Consider the following 23,161-nt stretch of genomic DNA (forward strand, 5'->3'; position numbering starts at 1 on the left):
ATCGCCGCTCCTACAACTGAAAATGGAGGCCACTGACTCTCAACGCTCATGATAGTAACATACTAGAATGGATACAAGTGCTAGCAAACTGGCAAAAGGTGAGTGCACGAGTAGGTCTTCAGACTGGCACATAGTGATAAATGGAGTTCCGGAGGGAAGGGGGGCGGGTGGTCTGCTGGGCCAGCCTCTACCTGTTTACAATTTGTAAATGACAGTTGCCTAATAATATTTGTGTGTTGTGTGAAGATGACAAATAGAAGGATGCAGACTGATATTAATTGTGAGTGGACAAAAATCTGGGAGGTGGAGTATAATGTGGGAAAACGTGATGATATTCGATTCAGCAGTAAGAAGGCCCAATGGAACTGTTCAAGATTTAAGATCCTAAAATCCTGGACAGCCGTTTAACTTTAAAAGCTTGTGAAATTCTGAGTTATATTGCTCAACTTGGCAACATTTGAGATATTGTATATAGAACAGACCAATGCATTTTCCGGAGATTCTTTTTGAAAATGTAGCTTTTGCTTTATTCATACCAAAATGTCTCGAAACAGGCTTATGTTTTATGTCTATAAATGATGATTAATACATCAATTTTGTTCATTATTTAAAATATCAACTTTTCAAGCTACCTATGCTGCTTCTTCCCCTCCATAGTTACAAATTTTTAAGCTACCTATGTTGCTTCTTCCCCTCCATAGTTACACATTAAAAATACAGGAATTATGATTTTGACTGTAGTGGGAAATGAGAAACTTCAAATTGACTGAAATATTGTAGCTACAGACTAAAAAGTAATAAATGACAGGTGGCCTGGCAATGAAGGTTAAAAATCTACACCACATAATGACCCTAGAAGGCTGTCGGTAGGTAATTATGATTCATTATTTCTTTACACTATTTCTTTTGCTTAACATAATTCTTCCAGTTGTCTTCACAACATTTCAACCAAATGCCATGAATGCCAGTTTCATGTAAATTTAAATTGAAACAGAAGGAGTTGATTGGTTGAAAATGTTGCATTGCTGCAGATGCTTTGAGAATAGTTAACAAATATTTCCTATAAAAAATGATTCATTTTCAATTTGTATGCATTTAAGTTTGTATCTGAACTAGGATGCAGAAATTGAATAACTAACCTGGTCTTGCCTTACAAGTCTTATTGAATTCTTTGAGGAGGTGATCAAGCATGTGGATGAGGGTAGAGCAGTGGATGTAGTGTAGATGGATTTTAGTAAGGCATTTGATAAGGTTCCCCATAGTAGGCTTATGTGGAAGTCAGGAGGCATGGGATGGTGGGAAATTTGGCCAGTTGGATAGAGAACTGGCTAACCGGTCGAAGTCAGAGAGTGGTGGACGATAGTAAATATTCAGTCTGGAGCCCAGTTACAAGTGGAGTTCCGCAGGGATCAATTCTGGGTCCTCTGCTGTTTGTAATTTTTAGTAATGACTTGGAAGAGGGAGTCGAAGGGTGGGTCAGTACAATTGCAGACAATACAAAGATTGATGGAGTTGTGGATAGTGAGGAGGGCTGTTGTCGGCTGCAAAGGGACTTAGAAATGATGCAGAGCTGGGCTGAGGAGTGGCAGATGGAGTTCAACCCTGTCAAGTGTGAGGTTGTACATTTTGGAAGGACAAATAAGAATGCAGAATACAGGGTTAACAATAGGGTTCTTAGTAAGGTGGAGGAGCAGAGGGATCTTGGGGTCTATGTTCATAGCTCTTTGAAAGTTGCCACTCAGGTGGATAGAGCTTGTAAGAAGGCCTATGGTGTATTAGCGTTCATTAGCAGAGGGATTGAATTCAAGAGTCGTGAAGTGATGTTGCAGCTGTACAGGACCTTGGTAAGGCCACATTTGGAGTACTGTGTGCAGTTCTGGTCGCCTCACTTTAGGAAAGATGTGGAAGCTTTGGAGAGGGTGCAGAGGAGATTTACCAGGATGTTGCCTGGAATGGAGAATAGGTCATACGAGAATAGGCTGAGAGTGCTAGGTCTTTTCTCATTGGACTTGATAGAGGTTTATAAGATGATCAGGGGAATAGATAGAGTAGACAGTCAGAGACTTTTTCCCCGGATACAACAGAGTGTTACAACGGGACATAAATTTAAGGTGAAGGGGGGATGTCAGGGGTAGGTTCTTTACCCAGAGAGTGGTGGGGGCATGGAATGTGCTGCCTGTGGGAGTGGCAGAGTCAGAATCATTGGTGACCTTTAAGCGGCAATTGGATGGGTACATGGATAGGTGCTTAAGCTAGGACAAATGTTCGGCACAACATTGTGGGCCGAAGGGCCTGTTCTGTGCTGTATTATTCTATGTTCATGATAACTAAGAAGATTAGCCAAAAAAAAGTTCACAGTCCCTTCTGAAAGTGCCCAGTAAATAATAACTGCAGATATGACGGTTACCATGCAGGAGGAGGTTATTTTGTCATAATTATACAGCACGGAAACAGAACTAACTATCAGTCCAAACTTACCCGTGACAACCAGGTTTCCTAAACCAAACCAGTCCCACTTGCCTGCAATTGACTCATATTCGTCTAAACCTTTCCTTTTCATGGATCTGTCCAAATGTCTTAAATGTTGCAACAGTACCTGCATCTATCACTTCCACTGGAAGTCCATTCCACAAAAAAACCACCCTCTGTTAAAGGTTGTCCCTTGGATCCCTTTTCAAAATCTTTTTTCTCTTACCTTAAACCTGTGCCCTCTAGTTTTGGACTCCCCTACTCTAGGGAAAAGACCCTTGCTATTCACCTTATCTGTGCCCCTCATTACCATCATCGGTGGTCTCTTGCAGATGAGGATTACTCTCTTCTGCTCTTGGTGAATCTGTAGGTGAACCACAGACCAAGGTGGTTACCACAGCCTCTGTTACACTTGGGGCAAGTGATCATCATGGGAATGGGTAGGTGGGACATTGGTGTGGCAGCATGCTCCTTTTGCTGTTTTCGCTTGGCTTCCATTTTCTTCCCCAATGGAAAGACTTGAGGTGCTCCACGCCTTCACAGATACTCCTGCTCCACTTTGAATGGTCTTGGGCCAATGATTCCCAGATATCTGTGAGAATGCTGCTCCTCACCAGTGAGGCCTTAGGACCACTTGGGGTTCACCTGCCATTTTGAAGCTGGCTGTAGAGCACCTGCTTGGGGAGTCTGTTGTCGGTCATGCAGACGACGTGCACAGCCCAATCAAGGGTGGTCAGTGCCTTGACACACGGGATGCTGGCCTGGTCGATGACACTGGAGTTTGTTGGTCTATCTTTCCAGCGAATTCGCAGGACTTTGTGCAGGCAGCATTAGTGGTACTGCCACCAGTGCCTTGAGGGGTCTCCCACAGCTCTGTAAACCATGATCTTGGTGGACGGTTTGCTGTTGTCCTTAAAACCCTCATGAATAGGGCGGCATGGTGGCTCAGTGGTTAGCACTGCTGCCTCACAGCGCCAGGGACCCGGATTCAATTCCTGCCTCGGGCAACTGTCTGTGTGGAGTTTGCACATTCTCCCTGTGTCTGCGTGGGTTTCCTCTGGGTGCTCTGGTTTCCTCCCAGAATCCAAGGATGTGCAGGTTAGTGAATTGGCCATGCTAAATTGCCCATAGTGTTAAGTGTAGGGGAATGGGTCTGGGTGGGTTGCACTCCGGAGGGTCGGTGTGGACTTGTTGGGCTGAAGGGCCTGTTTCCACACTGTAGAGAATCTAATCTAATCTAATACTTTGCTGCTAACAGGAAAGTTCAGGCTAAGGTTTCTTACCTGCAGACTCTCAAATTTAATGATAATCTACTGAACAGCAAAAGGTGAGGGAGAGATAGCTATCTTCTTAAAAATAAATGGCCTAATTCTGCTCCTATGTCTTCTGCACAAGGACAAGCAATCATGGGAATACCACTTACCTATAATTTCCCCTCCAGGCCACTCATCGTCCTGACTTGGAAATATGTTGTGCTTCCTTCAATGTTGCAGTGTCAAAATCCTGGAATTCCCTCCCTCAGGACATTGTGGGTCTACCTAAAACATACCAGTTCTCGCCACCAGCTTCTGAGGAGCAACTAGGGACAGTCAATACATGCTGGCCAGCTAGCAACAACCATGTTCCATGAAAGAATAAAAAAAACAAGACATTGGAATGCATTGACTATGTAACATGCCACCTGGATATCATTAATAAATGGATCCATAAAAAAAAGAACAGGACCAAAGAGTGAAAACAGTCAGTAAATCCTACAGAATGCAGGTATAATATGGAATCTGAAGTGTTTACTTGCAAAACCAAAGATCAAATTTCTTGGGCACATTATCCAAAACTACTGAAATCACAGCTGATCCACAAATAAAAAATGTATACAGAAATGGATAGGATAAATAGAGAAAGTATTTTCCCTGAGTTGGAGCCAGAACTAGAGGGCATAGGTTTAGGGTGAGAGAGGAAAGATTTAAAAGGGACATAAGGGGCAACTTTTTCATGCAGAGGTTGTACGCGTATGGAATGGGCTGACAGAGGAAGTAGTGAAGGCTGGTATAATTGCAGCATTTAAAAGGCATCTGGATGGGTATATGAAGAGGAAGGGTTTTGAGGGATATGGGCCAAGTGCTGGCAAATGGGTTTAGATTAGTTAGGATATCAGCTTGGCATGGACGAGTTGGACCGAAGGGTCTATTTCCATGGTGCATCTCTATGACTCTAATTTCCACTTCATGGAAGCATCTGAAATGTGGTGAAAATGGATGATCAATATTCAATTTTCATCATTTGAATTTAATGCCAGAGACTTTGATGGACTGAAAAATGATTTTAAAAAGGACCTGCTGACCATATTTGGATGCCTCAGATTTAATGTCAATCAAAATGCACCAAAACTCTCAGGTGTCAAGAAATTTACATCTCTTGTTTTACTCACAAGTACATGACAACTTGTTATATTAGAGAATAAAAGCTTCATGCAGTGTTCAGTTTGAAAAAGACAATGGAGCTAGATTTGAAACACATAAACCATATTTCAGTGCTTGATTTGAATCACAAAGGGGAGATAAAGCATCATGGATTGAGCATTACATGGTTAAGTTCTTCTCCTTCAGTTCCTCCCTCTGTCTCAATTGTCATTGCATTAATAATCGTATTACCCTGTTCTGACCTTATGATTTAGTATAGAACCAAATGCATATGTTGCAAAATACTGTGTGAAGCTGGGACAATTGAAACTGTTGTTATGTATCTGCTTTCAAATAATAAAGGGGAGGAAGAATGAGCAGGGTAGGAGGGTTAGTGATGGCAGTGGTACGATAGCAGTTACCATATTATTTCTAAATTGCTTTGAACTTGAATTGTGATCAATTATTTCTTGCTTTGTTGGTACAGGGTAAGCAGACAGACATTATGTTCCCTGAGCAGCTATATTTTCATATTTTGTAATAGTGATTGTGGAATTGCTAACATTCTAGCCAAGGAAATGGTACCTTAAGTGTTCGGTTCAGCACTGCTTTGTGAAGGATAGACTTCTGTTTCATTTGACAATTGATTGAGCCATTTACAGACCATGCATTATTTTCCTGATCTTTGATTTGCACAAATTTTCACCAACCATTAAGAATCTGAAAATTGTGAATCATGACTTTCAAAGAATTGAACAACCAATTTAACCTCCGTGTCGTTGTCGCTATGCAGGTTATTTAAATATAATCTTACATCAAATCATTTCAAATGTCTTCTTTTCTGCAGATGCTGTAATTGGTGCTATTTAATGAACACCTTAGTTAATCCAGTTTTTGTTTGTGTTGTTGTTTTGAGGGATAAATATTAGTCAGAGAAACAGTGTTAACTCCCCAACAAATATGAAATGTTATTCCAGACTTGAAATTTCAATTATATTTCACTCGCCATAGATACTACTACATCTGCTGAATACAGCAAGTACAGCAATCTCTGTACTTGTTTCAGATTTCTAGGGTCTGTAATATTTCACCCTTATTCATGGGTTGACTCTCCTGCAGTTCTTTGACATGTTGCCATAGGATCTTTTACATAAATCCAAGCAGACATCTAAGTCTGGTTTCACCAAAAAAGATGGCAGCTGTTCAATGCTCTTTCAGTATTGCATTAGATGTAACCTTCATTTTCATGATCCACCTCTGAATTCTTGAACATGAAATCTTGTGATTCAGAAGCTGGTGTGCTACCAATTGACCCATGCATGCAATGAAAATTTTACTTTTAGTTTTCAAGAACATACTTTTAATCAATTTCCTTATTTTTTGAAGTTTAAAATATAGAATGTTTATTTATTGAATTGCTTTGTACCTTGCATCAGTGACTCCCGTTTAGAAAGCACTGGAAAGCGATTTGTAATATTCTAATCTTGTGAAGGCATTATACAATTCAATCAATTTAGTTTTAATCTCTCCTTTTCATTTGATGTATATTTTGGAGGTGATTGTAGTTCAAGCTTGGTTTCCAGTTGTTGAAAAACTGAGACTGGAAATATTGACATGATTGAACCTAACTACATTGAACAAGAAAGCTATTGGAGGTTGACAGGCAGCAGGATTGATTTAACAATTTAATCAGGATCATTGAGATCATACTTTGGGAAACTGCAGATGACTTTCCCTCCAATAATTTAAGATGATGCAGTATCCCATGTACTGTCTGTGTGCATATGATCTTGGAACCATTTCAATTGTGGTGAAACCAGACTGGCGTTATGAATTAGTAATATTAGCCTTATTAACATTTCCGTTGAAGTTTTATAGCACAAAGCTTTGTCTGATGTTTAACTGTAAACATGAAGGAATGCTGCAATATGTTTTCTGTCATAAAAAGTTTGATTGAATATATAGATCTGTGCAAAACACTGGGAGTATACAGTCAGTTGTGAAGATTTACATTGTCCATAAATTATTTAATTTGGTTTCATCATCTTTAGGTAACTACCCTTGTGAACACAAGCAGCAAGGGTCCATCAAGTAAGAAGAAAGGTCGATCCAAGAAAGCACATGTACTGGCTGCTTCTGTAGAACAAGCAACTCAGAATTTTTTAGAGAAGGGGGACCAGATTGCAAAAGAGAGTCAGGATCTGAAGGAGGAACTTCTGGTGGCGGTGGATGATGTACGTAAACAAGGTATGTATTTTTGGTTTAAGCATAGTTATGCAGTATTCTGGCTGATGGGATTGTAAACGCAGATAAATGATTAGTGCTGTTTGTCTTCCTTCATAATGATCATACTATGCAGTTTTTGTTTGGAGTGGAAGGTTTATTTTCTCCCCTTTCTTTCATTAACAGCATCTGATATTTGCTGGGGTATTGAGTGATTGTTGAATGACTATAGACACACCATTTGAAGAGGTGGATATGAAAGTTAAATCCTGGCCTCAACAGCTAATCTCACAAGCATTTAGCAGAAAGTGTCAGTAGATAGTGATTGGACTATGTTTCTCCAATTAACAGCTGCAAAGCCAAATGTGTGATTACTGTCATTTGAGGTTATATCTGTAATCAAACATGCAAATTTCACAAATGAAATATGCAGTGAAAGGTAATGATTTGTGCCGGAGGCCACACAGCTCAGCCTCTGTGACAATATTCATTTTGAAATTTTGTGATTTAATATGCTTAATTTACAAGCAAAGTAACTGAAACCATACTCACCATTGCAATTGGGTATCTCATCAGTGAATTATTGTGGGATTTATATATTACAATGTTATCACTTTACAGAAAAGTAAGTGGCTAAAAGCAACTTTATGCAATTAGTATATTTTTAAGTTTGAAGGAAAAGTCCCTTATTAATTTGTGAGAAAAATCTTTGAAGTCACATTTCTGAAAGCTTATTGATTCTTTGTCTACATTAAACATTTTAAATTATTTCATTTCCTGTTTTACTTATTCTGATATATGCACATGTTGGAATGTTTAAAATTTTACTTGCGTGTTTCAAAACAATTTCAAACTTCCCTTCTAAACTGTAATCATAGTGGGTTGTATGGATAGATACCTTGGAGATAATGTGGAACAGGATTATCTTTGTTGGAGTGAGTTTTGTGCAACCAAAAATGTTTAATTCAAAAATGTTTTTGCAAAAAAAGCACTGATATGGATGTGAAATACTTAAGAGATGTGAAGATGACGCAAATGTTAGTCGTGTGATTGATCAGAAGAAATTAGAGACTTTAGGAAGTAGCAATAGATGAGTCAAACTTGTCTAACCATGGTTAGCTTATTTCCGTCCCAGAATTCTCCTTCCTCATTGGAATTTATCTTTGTTGTGAGTCATGAGCTATTTCTTCGTTCTCCATTATTATTATTTTTGTCTTTTGTGGGACAGGCATACCTGACTGGCAAGCATATATTGACCACCCTTAGTTGCCCTTGCGAAGGTGGTGGTGAGCACCTTGAACTGCTGCAGTTCATGTGATGGAGGTAGACCCATAATGATGTTAGGAAGGGAATTCCAGAATTTTGACCAATTTGCACTAAAGGAATGGTGATATACTTCCAAGTCAGGATGGCGAGTGGCTTGGAGAGAAATTTGCACATAGTGGTGTTGCCTTGTATCTGTTGCACCTGTCCTTCCAAGTGGAAGTGATTGTGGGTTTGGAAGGTGATATCTAAGGACTTTGGATGAATTTCTGTAGAGGGTACACACTACTACTACTGAGCATCAGTGGTGGAGAGAATGGATGTTTGTGGATGTGATGCCAATTAAGTGGGTTGCTTTGCCCTGGATAGTGTCAAGCTTTTTGAGTGTTGTTAGAGTTACATAGAACATTACAGCGCAGTACAGCCCTTCGGCCCTTGATGTTGCGCCAAACCGTGAAACCAATCCAAAGCCCATCTAACCTACACTATTCCATTTTTGTCCATATGTCTACCAGTGACCATTTAAATCCCCTTAAAGTTGGTGAGTCTATTTCTGTTGCAGGCAATGCATTCCACGCCCCTACTACTGTCTGAGTAAAGAAACTACATCTGTCATCTATTCTCTATGTATCATCCCTCAATTTAAAGCTATGTCCCCTCATGCTAGCCATTACCATTCGAGGAAAAAGGGTCTCACTGTCTACCCTATCTAACCCTCTGATTAAGTTATACCTGATTATGTGCGCTTATCCAGGCAAATGGGGAGTATTCCATGACACTCCTGACTTGTGTCTTGTAGATGATGGGCAGATTTTGGGAGTCAGGGCATGAGTTATTTGCCACACTATTCCTAAACTCTGCCCTATTCTTCTAGCCACAATTTATATGGCAAGAGCAGTTGAGTTTCTCGTCAATAGTAACCTCCAGGATGATAGTGTGAGATTCAGTGATGGCAATACTGTTGAATGTGTTGTGTTTAATATATCTGTTATTGGACATTGTCATTTTGCCTGGGATTTTAGGCGTCAATGTTACTTGCCACTTGTCAGCTCGGGCCTGGATATTGTCCAGGTCTTGTTGCATTTGAACGTGGACTGCTGAGAAGTCAGGAATGATACTGAATATTGTGCAAGCTTCGCTGAATATCCTATCTTCTGATGAAGGGAAGGTAATTGATGATGCAGCTGAAGATGGTAGGGCCTAGAACACTGTACTGAAGAACTCCTGAAGAGATGTCTTGGAGCTCAGATGACTGAACCTCACCAACCACGACCATCTTCCTATTATCAGGTTTGACTCCAACCGTTAAAGATTTTGCTCCCTGATTCCCATTGATTCTAGTTTTTGCTAAGTCTCTTTGATGCCACACTCAGTTGAATATGCTAGAAATGTGTTGCTGGAAAAGCGCAGCAGGTCAGGCAGCATCCAGGGAACAGGAGAATCGACGTTTTGGGCATAAGCCCTTCTTCAGGAAGAAGGGCTTATGCCCGAAACGTCGATTCTCCTGTACCCTGGATGCTGCCTGACCTGCTGCGCTTTTCCAGCAACACATTTCCAGCTCTGATCTCCAGCATCTGCAGACCTCACTTTCTCCTCAGTTGAATATGGCCTTGCTTATTTCCTGAGCCTCGTTATCTATGGGTCCTGTATTAACTTTGGGCTCTCTATTCCATTTTATTAACTTCAGGAAAGTCTTTTTTGTCCATCTTGAAATCACTTGCAAGTTTACTCCAAAGTTTGTTATCTCCCTCTTTTACTATGTTTTTGGTCATCTTTTGTTGGTTTTTAAAACTTCCCCCATTAAAGTGAATGCTAAATTCTACTATGTTATGTCACTGTTTCCAAGGGAATATTTTACTCTGAGATCTTTCAATAAATCTGCCTCAAACCCAAACTTTTCCTAGTTAGCTGCCTTAGTTGCACTTGATAAATTCTTCCTCTTGGCATCTCCTGTCAATCTGAATATGCCAATCTACTTCAAGGTACTATAATGAGTATAAGATCATACCCTTTAAACCTATATTTGTGCTGTTAATGCATCAATTTTGTTCCAAATACTATGCACATTCAAGTAAAGGATGATTTTATTTTGCCTTTTTACCATTCTTTCTCATTTTGACCCCATTTATTGCTGACTGTCTATGTTTACATTCTCTGTCCCTTCCTGTCTCATTACGGGTAGTGATATGGAGTAGCTCCCTAGTAGTACTGCCATATTCTCTTACTTTCTAAGCCTACAGATCCCCCCTCTCAATATCTACCAAGTTATATGGACAAGTAAATATGATAGTTATGGCTGTCAGTAAAATATACTGTATGCCCTCAAAACATTGAGATTATACTACAATAATCTATGATAGATGGGATGTGATCTCTATTGCAAGTCCTGGGCACTGCATTGCTGAAAGAATATGATTGCACAAAAGAGCAGAAAGAAGAGATTTTTAAGTGTTTTCAGGAATTGAGATTTTTGGGTCTAAGTAAAGATTGGACATGACTCTCTTACAATAAAGAATGTTTGAGGGAAGATTTAATTGACCTTTACATAATCAAAGAGCCAAGGTAGAATGGATTGAAAATATATTTTTCCTGAGCAGAGAGGCCTATACCAGAAGGCATAGATATAAAACAGTTGGCAGAACAATTAGAGAAAAATTGAGAAACGTTTTCTGAGGGTGATGTTAATTTGGAAATCACTTCCTGAAAGGAGGAAGGGGCAGAAACACTTCTCATATTTAGAAATACTTGGCTGTGCACTTGAAGCGACCGACAAGGCCATGGAACAAAAGTGAGAAAGTGGCATTAGGCTGGCTTATTTTCAAATGACATATATGATGGCTGCAATTTTTACTTTTGGATTGTAAATATTGTACATTTCTGTCATTGCTTTACCTTTTAGGGTTGGAAGTGATAAACAAATTTTACTGATGAAAGAATAAGCATATGGGACTGAGAATAAGCACCAACATGACTGGCTGGATAGGACATGTGCATTTTTATTAAGTAATAATAAATGTCGGAAAAATTCAACCGGCAGCATCTGTGGAGAGAGAAACAGAGTTAGCATTTTGTCGAATTACGACTCTTCGGAACAGAAGAAGTCAACCAGGACCATTAAGTTTGTTTCTCCCTCTAAACCTGCTCAGGTCCTCCAGCACATTCTGTTATTTTAATTTCAGGTCTCCAGCATCCATAGCATTTTGCTTTCTGTATTTCTGTCTGCTTCCTAACTACTGCTTGTGCCAAAAGTGTACTTGTGCTCAGTCTTTTTGGCCTGCACAATTGATATATATTAAATTCATTGTAAATTAGTCTGAAGAATATTATACTATAATAGTTATTTAGTGAGTTTGTCATTACTTAATGTAGACATTAAGTTTTGTTGAATTGTAGTACTTAGTCAAAATGCATGATTAATAAGAGGTCAGGTCTGTGAACAGAATAAGTGCAAATTGTTCTGATTTGAAAAATATCTCCACCTGAAAATATGTCTTATTACCCTGCTATCCAGGAGCAAAAACGTAGTTCAGTACAAGATTATATTGAAACAGGTGAATGAATTGCTATTCAGGTTGCTATTCAGAGATAAAAAAATTCTAGTCTACCTTTACTTCTTCCCATCACCTGGTCTGAACTAACAGCTGTGAAACAATGTTTTGAAGAAATAATGGTTCACTTTCAGGAAAAGGAATTCCAAAACAGAATTGTTCTAGATTTTGTGGTCTGGAGAGCAATCAAATAATATGTATAATAAATAGAATTGGTGAAATCAGACTCTCTGCTTGTCGGCATGGCTGTATCAAATTAATTGCTGAAGGTTGTGAACCTGTTGAGAGGCTACAGATCTGCAGATGAAAACAATGTCATCCTGATTTAGGGACAAGAAGAGTATGTTTCTTATCTGATTTGACCAAGAAATACTGCATGTTGACAATGGATAGAAATGGATTGTGGTCAGTTAAAGAAAATTGACAATCAATCAATGTCTTGCATCCACCATACTCCTGAGGGAATGAATTCCACAAATTTTCAACCCCTTGAGGATTCTCTTCATTTTTTAATCTACTAAAACTGTGAACTCTTATTAAACTGTGAATTTTCTAAAACTGTGAACTCTTTTTTTTGATTGTCCTACAAGAGGAAACAACCTCTGTGTATACTCTTGTCTTATATGCCTCATTAAATCTGCTCTCATTCTTCTAAACTCCAAAATGTAAGCCTAAAATTTTCAATCTCTCTTCACCTGTCATTTCTACAATCAATCTAATGTGTTGTCACTAATGTCTGGACTAACAACATTTTCTTACTTTTATATTGTTTCTTTAGCAATAAATGACAAAATTGCATGTTTCTGTGATTTGTCCAGAGATGTACACCAAAGTACTCTGAAATTTCTCTGTAGGGCCTCCCACCCAACCATCTCCTCTAACCTTAAACACCACGGACACATCAGGCAAGCTTCTCTTTTTTACTTTCTGATAAGGGGACTATCAGGGATTGCAGTGTAGGGAGAGGAATGGTCCTCATGCATGATGTTTGAGATGAGGGACGCCATAAGAGTCCCATCCAAGTACACCTGCAGGAAGTGCACTCAACTCTCGCTCCTCCAAGACTGCATTAGGGAACTGGAGCAAGAGCTGGGTGAACTTCGGATCAGTTGGGAGACAGAAGCTGTGATAGATAAGAGTTACAGGGAAGCAGTTATTCCGAGGCACGAAGAAAGCTGGGTAACTGATCAAAGGAGGAAAAAACAATTAGTGCAGGGATCCCCTGTGGTCGTTCTCCTGAAAACAAGTATACCATTTTAGATATTGTTGGGGGTGGGGGGGGGGGGGAGGAAACGACTTTCCAGGTGCATGCAGTGGGGTGCAGGTTTCTGGCATGGAGTCTGTCCCTGTTGTACAGAAGGGAAGAAGGGAAAGGAGGAGAGTGTTAGTCATTGCGGACTTAATAGTTAGAGGGTCAGATAGAAGGTTTGTTAGGAACGAATGAGACTCATGGTTGGTGTGTTGCCTCCCAGGTTCCAGGGTCCGTGATGTCTTGGAACTTGTCTTCGGGGTCATGAAGGGAGCGGGTGACCAGCTCCAAGTTGTGGTCCACATAGGGACCAACGACATAAGTAGAAAGAGGGATAGGGATGTAAGGCAGGATTTCAGGGAGCTAGGGTGGAAGCTGAGAGCTAGAACAAACAGTTGTTATCTCTGGTTTGTAACCCATGCTACGTGATAGCGAGGCAAGGAATAGGGAGAGATATCAGCTGAACATGTGGCTGCAAGGATGGTGCAGGAGGGACGGTTGCAGGTAAATGGATAATTGGGGTTCATTCTGGGCAAGGTGGGACCTCTAGAAACAGGACAGTCTTCACTTGAACCAGCGGGGTGCTAATATCCTGGGTGGGAAATTTTGCTGGTGCTATTTAGGTGGGTTTAAACTAGCTCAGCAGGGGATGGGAACCTGGATGTACTTCCAGTGCACAGGAGGATGAGAGTAGGGAGGGCATGGGAAGGATTTCACGGTCACAGGAATGTTCTGGCAGACAGCAAGCTGATTTGAAGTGTGTCTACTTCAACACTAGAAGTTACTAAATAAGATAGCTGAGCTTGCACCATGGATAGGTACCTGGGACTTTGATGTGGATCGAATAGGGTCAGGAATGGATGTTGCAGGTTCCAGGGTTTAGATCATTCATTAAGAACAGGGAAGGCGGTAAAAGAGGAGGAGGTGTGGCCTTGTTCATCAAGGACAGCATAACGGTGGCTGAAAGAACTTTTGACGTGGACTCGTCTACTGAGGTAGTATGGGCTGATGTATAGGACAGGTGACACTGCTGGGAGTTTTTTATAGGCCTCCACAGAGTTCCAGGGATGTGAAGGAGAGGATCAGCAAAATGATTCAGGGTAGGTGTGAAAGGAACAGGGTGGTCATTATGGAGGACTTTAACTTCCCCAACATTGACTGGAAATGCTATAACTCTAGTAAGTTGGATGGATCAGTTTTTATCCAATGTGTACAGGAGGGTTTCCTGACACAGTATGTCGAAAGGTTGACAAGAAGGGAGGCCACACTGGATCTGGTGCTTGGTAATGAACCAGGCCAGGTGTTTGATTTAGTGGTAGCTGAGCACTTTGGAGAAAGTGACCATAATTCAGTTATGTTTAGCTTAGTGATGGAAAGGGATAGGTACATGCCACAGGGCAAGAGTTATCGATGGGGGAAGAGCAATTATAATGTGAATAGGCAGTGAGCCTTACTTCTGTTGTAGGAAAGGTTTTGGAAAGGATTATAATTGATAAGATTTATAATCATCTAGCAAGCAACAATTTGATTTCAGATATTAACATGGTTTCATCAAGGGCACGTCATGTCTACAAACCTAATTGGGTTTTTTGAGAAGGTGACCAAGCATGTAGATGAGGGTAGGGTAGTTGATGTGGTATACATGGACTTCAGTGAAGCCTTTGATAAGGTTCCACATGGTCGGCTATTGGAGAAAATGCAGAGGCATGGGATTGAGGGTGATTTAGCAGTTTGGGTTAGAAACTGGCTTTCTGAAAGAAGGCAGCGAGTGGTGGTTGATGGAAAATATTCAGCCTGGAGTCCAGTTCCTTGTGCCACAAGGATCTGTTTTGGGACCACTACTGTTTATCATTTTTATAAATGATGTAGACGCAGACATAGGTGGATGGATAAGTAAATTTGCAGACGCCACTAAAGTCGGTGGAGTAGTGGACAGTTTGGAAGAATGTTACAGGTTGCAGGGGGACTTGGATAAACTGCAGAATTCGGCTGAGAGGTGGCAAATGGAGTTCAATGCAGCTAAATGTGAGGTGATGCACTTTGGGAAGAGTAACAGCAAGGCAGAGTATTGGGTCAATGGAAAGATTCTTGGTGGTGTGGATGTGCAGAGGGATCTTGGAGTCCATGTACAGAAATCCCTGAAAGGTGCCACCCAGGTGGATAGTGCTATTAAGAAGGCATGCAGTGTGTTAAGTTTCATTGGTAGAGGGATTGAGTTCCGGAGCTGTAATGTAATGCTGCAATTGTACAAAATGCTAGTGCGGCCACACTTGGAATATTGTGTACAGTTCTGTTCGTCTCATTACAAGAAGGATGTGGAAGCATTGGAAAAGGTGCAGAGGAGATTTACCAGGATGTTGCCTGGTCTGGAGGGAAGGGGTTATGAGGAAAGGCTGAGGGACTTGGGTCTGTTCTCATTGGAAAGAAGGAGGCTCGGGGGGATTTGATAGAGACATACAAGATGATCAGAAGATTAGATAGGGTAGACAGTGAAAGTTTTTTTCCTAGGATGATGACATCAGCTTGTACGAGGGGACATAGCTGTAAATTGAGGGGTGATGGATTGAAGACAGATGTCAGAGGCAGGTTCTTTACTAAGAGAGTGGTAAGGGCGTGGAGTGCCTGCCTGCCAATGTAGTTAACTCTGTCTCATTAGGGCGATTTAAACAATCCTTGGATAAGCACATGGATGATGATGGGATAATGTAGGGGGATGGGCTGAGATTAGTTCACAGGTCTGCGCAACATCGAGGGCCAAAGGGCCTGTTCTGCACTGTATTGTTCTATGTTCTATTTGTCTTCATTTAGATAATTTGCATCTCTATTTTTATGGCACTTATTCATGTGAAGATCCATCTATGAAATTTTGACGAAGTAACGTAATCTGTCCTTACCTACTTGTAAATTTCTTTCTTTTATTGCACCTTATTGTTTCACCTGTTTTAGTACCACCTGCAAATTTGGCAATAGTACTTTTCATTTCTTCATCCAAGTCATTAATATGGACCAAACTCTGTAGCACATGACTGATTATATCTTGCCAACAGAAAAAGACCCATTTATCTCAATCTCTGCTTTCTGTTGGTTAGCCAGCCCTCTCTCCAAGATAATAAATTGGTCCAACCCCATGTGATCTTAGTTTGCATTACTACTTTTTGTGCAGTACCTTGTCGAATGCCTCCTGGAATATACGGGTTGTTCTCTTATAATGCGTATTTTGTCAACGTGAATTCACTGTAATGCGATTGACAGTTCGGGAATACTATTTCTACAGTGTGAACTTTTAAAACATGTGTTGGCTGTAACGCAATTAGCGTGCCAACATAAGTGAATTTTCTCTCACGTGGTGTTGAACAAGAAGGCAACCGTCGCGTTATAAAAGAAGTAGCTGCACTACATCTGCAGGATTCCCATTATCCACATTGGTTGTTACATCTTCAAAGAACTCTGAGCAAATTAATAAAACAAAGCTACTGAAGTTACAGGCTAATGCATCTGGTTCAATCAGGACTGACGCTCTGCTGCTGCCTCAGCAACCTCTTTAACAAAGGTAGTACTGTTGAGTTTGCAAGAAAGTTTGGAAACTGGACCAGATAAATAGAGTAAATAGAACTATGCCAAATAAGAAGGGCTGAGGAGCAGAGGGACCAAGGCAAATGCTTTTCCTGCCCAAAGCCTCGCCTCTTTATGTGACTGAGTTTCAATTGTTGGTCCTCCTGGCTTGCCTCCCTGAAGCGTGCAGCATTTCCACGTGATCTGGATTACCGCTATTGACAGTGAACCCGTAAAATGGTCTTTAATATATTTTTGCTTTCTGCATCCATCCCAATCACTGGTAAAATGCCTTGGAGCAGATAGGTTAATGAGTCAGCACAACATAGCTCTGCTTAATTTTACTCTCCCTTCATTCCTCAGTTGCCAGCTCATTATCTGCCCATTGTCTGATAAAGGAACATTAAATTAGAATGTGTGTTTAATTTCAAATCGTATGCACAAACAGGAATAAAAAAGGGGAGAAAAAGATTGGTTTGGGATTGGAATGGTAAAAGTCTAAATATTAGTTTTATTTTAAATCTGATTCTCTGAAAGTGTCCAACAACTTGATGTTTGGAATAGTTAGTTTTCAGTGCCAGAGAGATTTGTTGCAAGCTATAAAACTAAAAATGTGATTAAAAGAGTACATTGCCTCATCATTATTCTGACAAAGGTTCCTGGGATCAGTGACATTCATTATATTTGTAAAAATTATATTTGGGGAGAGGGTAATGTTCATGTAAGTTGCAAATTGTTCATTTTGCCTTCTCCAACACTAATGATCCTTTTTGAAAACAGAGGACTACTGATGTCTGACCTAGTTAAAAATCACACAACACCATTTATTTGGAAGCGCTAGCTTTTGGAGCGCTGCTTCTTCATCAGGTGGTTGTCACTTCGAAACAACACTCCGAAAGCTAGCGCTTCCAAATAACCTAGTGTTGGTGATTTTTAACTTTGTCCACCTCAGTCCAACACTGGCTCCTCCACACAATGTCTAATCCATTCACTCAGTTTTCCCTGCCACTTTTCCATGCAAGTATGGAGGATGCAAATATCTGTCCTTTCATTTCACTCCACACTGCTGTCTTCTTTCTGAAAAAAAAATGCCACAAATGCTCTTTTTAAAATTGTATGAATCAGGCATAGAGTCATAGAGATGTACAGCATGGAAACAGACCCTTCAGTCCAGCCTGTCCACGCCGACCAGATATCCCAACCCAATCTAGTCCCACTTGCCAGCACCCGCCTCATATCCCTCCAAACCCTTCCTATTCATATACCCATCCAAATGCCTTTTAAATGTCGCAATTGTACCAGCCTCCACCACTTCCTCTGGCAGCTCATTCCATACACGTACCACCCTCTGTATGAAAAAGTTGCCTGTAGGTCTCTTTTATATCTTTCCCTTCTCACCCTAAACCTATGCCCTCTCATTCTGGTCTCCCTGACCCCAGGGAAAAGACTGCCTAATTACCCTATCCATGCCCCTCATAAACCTCTATAAGGTCACTCCTCAGCCTCTGACGTTCCAGGGAAAACAGCACCAGCCTGTTCACCCTCTCCCTGTGGCTCAAATCCTCCAACCCTGGAAACATCCTTGTAAATCTTTTCTGAACCATTTCAAGTTTCACAACATCTTTCCGATAGGAAGGAGACCAGAATTGCATGCAATATTCCAACAGTGGCCTAACCAATGTCCTGTACAGCCACTCAATGACCTCCCAACTCCTGTACTCAATACTCTGACCAATAAAGGAAAGTATACCAAACGCCTTCTTCACTATCCTATCTACCTGTGACTCCACTTTAAGAATACCAGTTACAAATGCTCTTTACATGTATGATAGCAATTTAGATGCAATCATCCAACCAAGTATGCAGAATTTACTTTTCTGTCAATCTCATCCACATTAGGGAAACCAGTTAACAATAAGATTAGATTAGATTACATTACAGTGTGGAAACAGGCCCTTCGGCCCAACAAGTCCACACCGACCCACCGAAGCGCAACCCACCCATACCCCTACATTTTCCCCTTACCTAACACTACGGGCAGTTTAGTATGGCCAATTCACCTGACCTGCACATCTTTGGACTGTGGGAGGAAACCGGAGCACCCGGAGGAAACCCACGCAGTCACGGGGAGAACGTGCAAACTCCACACAGTCGCCTGAGGCGGGAATTGAACCCGGGTCTCTGGCGCTGTGAGGCAGCAGTGCTAGCCACTGTGCCACTGTGCCGCCCACCTAATGATTTGATTTGACTTATTACTGTCACATATCCAGAGATACAGTCAAAAATATTGTTTTGTGTGGTGTCCAGACAAATCATATACATAAGTGCATCGGGGTAATAGAACAAAATGCAGAATATAATATTACAGCTACAGAAAGTTCAACTCGAATATGAGAGGTCCATTCATAAGTCTGCTAACAGTGGGGAAGAGCTATTCTTAAATCTGTTGGTAAGTTTTTTCAAATTTTTGTATCTTCTGCTAATGGAAGAGGGTGGAAGAGAGTATAACCAGGATGGGAAGGGGTCTTTAATTATTTTGGCTGTTTTCCTGAGCAAGGATGTGTCGATGGAGTCAATGGAAAGAAGGCTGGTTTTGTGATGGTAAGTTCTTTGCTTTGCTGAATGTCTGTTCTCTCCATAACTTCTAAGCTTGTTGATGCTTGCCATTTCAATTCTCTCACTCCCACTCTGAAATCTGTGATGTGAGTCTCTGTAATGTTCCTCTTAAGTTCAGCATAAGTATAAGAAACCATCTTAATAGTTCAATTTAAGTGCTGTATTTTGCAATTATGGACTGACTAAAATACTGATGGAAGAGTAGAATGGTGTGAAAATAGAGAGGTGCAAGATATTGAAAAAGCTGCATGTGCGTTATATGGATAATCTGCTTGTTCTGGATGGCTTGCATCCATGATGCCAACTGAAGTTGTGAAGATTATTGAAGACTTTGCCATGATCTTCCAAATCTTCCTTCATGAGGGAGGTTCTATAGGATTGGAGAGGAATGACCCAAGAAAGGGTGTACTGGTAGACTTTGTAACATTCCATGAACGAGTTTCTTTTTAAATGTCAGGGGTATGGAGAATTAAATTGATACATGGATTAGAAATTCAAGGTACCTGTACTTGAGGGCTTGAATTGTGAGGAGGAGGCGAAGGTGGGAGAATAAGTGATATATTTGAGCACATGCTTAGGAAGGGTAGGAGGAGAGTTCTTTAGATTGAGTGATAATGGTTTTAAGTTCCATCTACTCCAAAAGGGTGACTGGACCCAAAACATTAACTCTGCTTCCTCTCCTTAGATGCTGCCAGACCTGCTGAGTTTTTCCAACAATTTATATTTTCGTAAATCCTCCAGTCGTATTAAAGCAGAATTAATTTTGCGCAAGGCAACCACAGTCTGTGAAGTCTATTTGGGTCACTAGATATCTAGCTAAATTAAACAATTCTCGTGCTGTGCTTGTGTAAGTTACATTAATTTGAACCCATCTCATTTGAACCTTAATAAAACGTTAATCAGTTTTTGTCACAGTTGCAAGTTTAACATCCCTGAATAGGTTGATTAGCAAGTATAGAAAGGATAGCAGGTTATTTTGATGATTAAGGAAGGACGATATATTGTGGAAGAAACAATAATTTTGAAATGCTACCATCTGCTCTTTCCTTGTGCCATCATCCTTTCTTTGACGTTTTTCTTTCATCCTTGGTCTATCATCTTTTTCGTTCTCCCCCACTCACCACCCCACTGTTTGCTTCCAGAAACGTTTTACCCATGGTGAAATGTTGGTTGAGGCCCTTAAGTTGCCAACTAATGACCAGTTAAGGCCCTTTACTCATTGCTGTTGAGGGAGAATTATGTCCAGTGGCACTGCGGTAGGGTATGTCTGCTGTTTGGGCACCCTATATCCTTTGGTCGACATCTCCCTTTTTATTTGGTGGTTTCTTGCCAACCTGGCTTGAGTGACGTTCTAGATTAGTCTTGTCTTCTAGGTCCTCTTCTTATGTGGACTGTCTGTAATCCAACAATGGCCACTGCTTATGGTGCAGATGGGATGCCCTTTGATTAGCTACCAAGTCTTGGAAGCTTGACTTACTCTTTGTTTTTACCAGAGGTTACCATCGATGACTGCAGATGCTGGAAACCAGAGTCTAGATTAGAGTGGTGCTGGAAAAGCACAGCAGTTCAGGCAGCATCCGAGGAGCAGTAAAATCGACGTTTCGGGCAAAAGCCCTTCGTCAGGAATACCTCAGCCCAATTAAAGGCAAAATGGTTGTAAGTTGCCTACAGGGCAAACTGACTGGGTTCAGATAGATCCATCTCAACTTCTTCTGACAGGGATACAGGTTAGAAGTTTGCCCTCCTGTGTAAAACTAAGCTCACCAGCTGTTTCAAAATATAATGCATGATCTGCAGGGTATTTCTAGCATTCGTGTTTTTATTTTAAACTTTCAGAATTTAAGAGTTTTTTGCTTTAGTATTAATAACTCTTTATTTGACTTGTAAGATTTTTTATGATGATCCTCTGAAATGCTCCCAGGCAATTCACTACATTAAAGGCACTATATAAATGCAAGTTACAATATCTTGAAAACTATGTAGGTTAAACACAAGTTATTGGAAGAGAAACTTTTATTTTAAAGTGACTTTGCATTGCTGTTAATATTAATTAAGCCCATCAGGATAAAGACCTTAGTATTCTCATAAAAAAACACAAAGAACTGTGAATGGTATAAATCAGTTCAATGTGACTAGAAGACTTATAGAAAACAGAAACTGCTCATAAAACTCAGTACGTTTGGCAGCATCCAGTGATGGTTCTGAAAAAGGGTGACTGGACCCGAAACATTAACTCTGCTTCCTCTCCTTAGATGCTGCCAGACCTGCTGAGTTTTTCCAACAATTTCTGTTTACGTAAATCTTCTAGTCATGTTAAACCAGAATTAATTTTGGGCAAGGCAACCACAGTCTGTGAAGTCTATTTGGGTCACGAGATGTCAAGCTAAATTAAACAATTCTCGTGCTGTGCTTGTGTAAGTTACATTAATTTGTACACATCTCATTTGAACCTTAATAAAACGTTAATCAGTTTTTGACATATTTGCAAGTGAAAGGATGGTTTACATGTTTTCATTGGAAAATAAAAGGTCAAGACTTAACATAAAAATGCTGTGGTATAATAATTTTCTAATGGGTTTTCATGATTTGAAGGTTAATATACTCTAATCTAAATCTTTATTAATTTTAATTGAGAGCCTTCATCTCATTATTGCTAAAACATGCTATTAGACTTAAGAGATGCCTTAAAACAAGCACTGCATTCTTTAACAATCTTGGTATTTCAGAAAGATTAGTTTCCTTAATTAGGGATATGTAGATAGGAAATTCTCAGTAAAGCAATGTTTTATGTTCTTCCATTATTGCTAAATTATGTCATTTTCTCAATTTCAGCACTCTTACTAACTATGTGGGAAGCATAATCTAGAATTGACAATAGATGGTTCCTTTCAAAGTGATCAAAATGAGTGTTAAAAGTTGGTTATGTTCTTCCTTGGCAGAATCTAAAAAAAAAATCTCAATCGCAGCACCAGTCTGTATCTTACAGTTCCATTTAGTCTATGGAAATAACTTTTTGTGCTCCTCATTCAGTTTCAAAGATTTCAGAAAAATCGGCATTTATAACCTCAAGAAATCTCAAAGTACTTCAAAACCACTTTTAAAATTTAGTGCTGTATGTTGGCAAAGGACAAAAGAAAAATGAAAGAAAATACCAGGAGTATAAGATGAATGGAGGTGGCTTGGTGACGACTGTGATTTTGCTCACTACCATTATCTTCAAATCTGTAGATATCTAGAAATTACGGTAGAGGCCAGTTTATCCTGTTCTGAAATAGAATCATTCGACTGCATTCTTAGCTAAAATAAATCGTAAAATAACATATTGCGAAATATATAAGAATTACAATATTCAATAGTGCAAATTTAAAATAAATACTTCCCGACAGTGTTTAGGTTGACGAGGCTCCATCTAGTGGCGGAAGCCCTAGAATTATTTGCACCCATCTACTTCGACCACGAGATGGACCTCAGGACATAAATGTAGTTTCAGAACTGGAATCAAGAGATGGAGTAGCGGAAGAACAGACCCTGAAGTAAGGATAGGAGAAGAGAGTTAAAAGGGCTGGGAGAGGCAAATAAAGCAGTGGGATAAAAGGGACTGAGGGAGACGGAGAAGGAGCTGAGGAAAGGTCATGTGTGTATGAAGAATCTAATAACATTAAAGTGTAGTTGACAGTGTTAAACAGATTTTTGACACTGCAAATGACATAAAAATGAAACAATGCTAAGTTAGATTCGACTTGTAGTACTGTGAGAAGATTTGGGCATTACACCTTAGTGTGATTGATTGACCATGGAAGTGCAGTGTAGGTTTTCAAGAATGATACATGGACTTAAGGGTT

General features: G+C 40.2%; 1 protein-coding gene across 1 annotated transcript in view; it reads left to right on the forward strand.

The window, feature by feature from the left end:
- ctnna2 (catenin (cadherin-associated protein), alpha 2) overlaps positions 1-23,161 on the forward strand; it is a 1,293,121-nt gene that overhangs the window by 134,014 nt on the left and 1,135,946 nt on the right. The window contains exon 3 of the mRNA XM_087995417.1: positions 6,920-7,115. Coding sequence (XP_087851543.1) covers positions 6,920-7,115 — 196 coding nt within the window. The remainder of the gene's footprint in view (positions 1-6,919; positions 7,116-23,161) is intronic.

This window comes from Chiloscyllium plagiosum, unplaced genomic scaffold (genome assembly GCF_037043375.1).
Source record: "Chiloscyllium plagiosum isolate Xiang-an unplaced genomic scaffold, Cpla_swu_hap1 HiC_scaffold_1, whole genome shotgun sequence".
NCBI classification, from domain to species: domain Eukaryota; kingdom Metazoa; phylum Chordata; class Chondrichthyes; order Orectolobiformes; family Hemiscylliidae; genus Chiloscyllium; species Chiloscyllium plagiosum.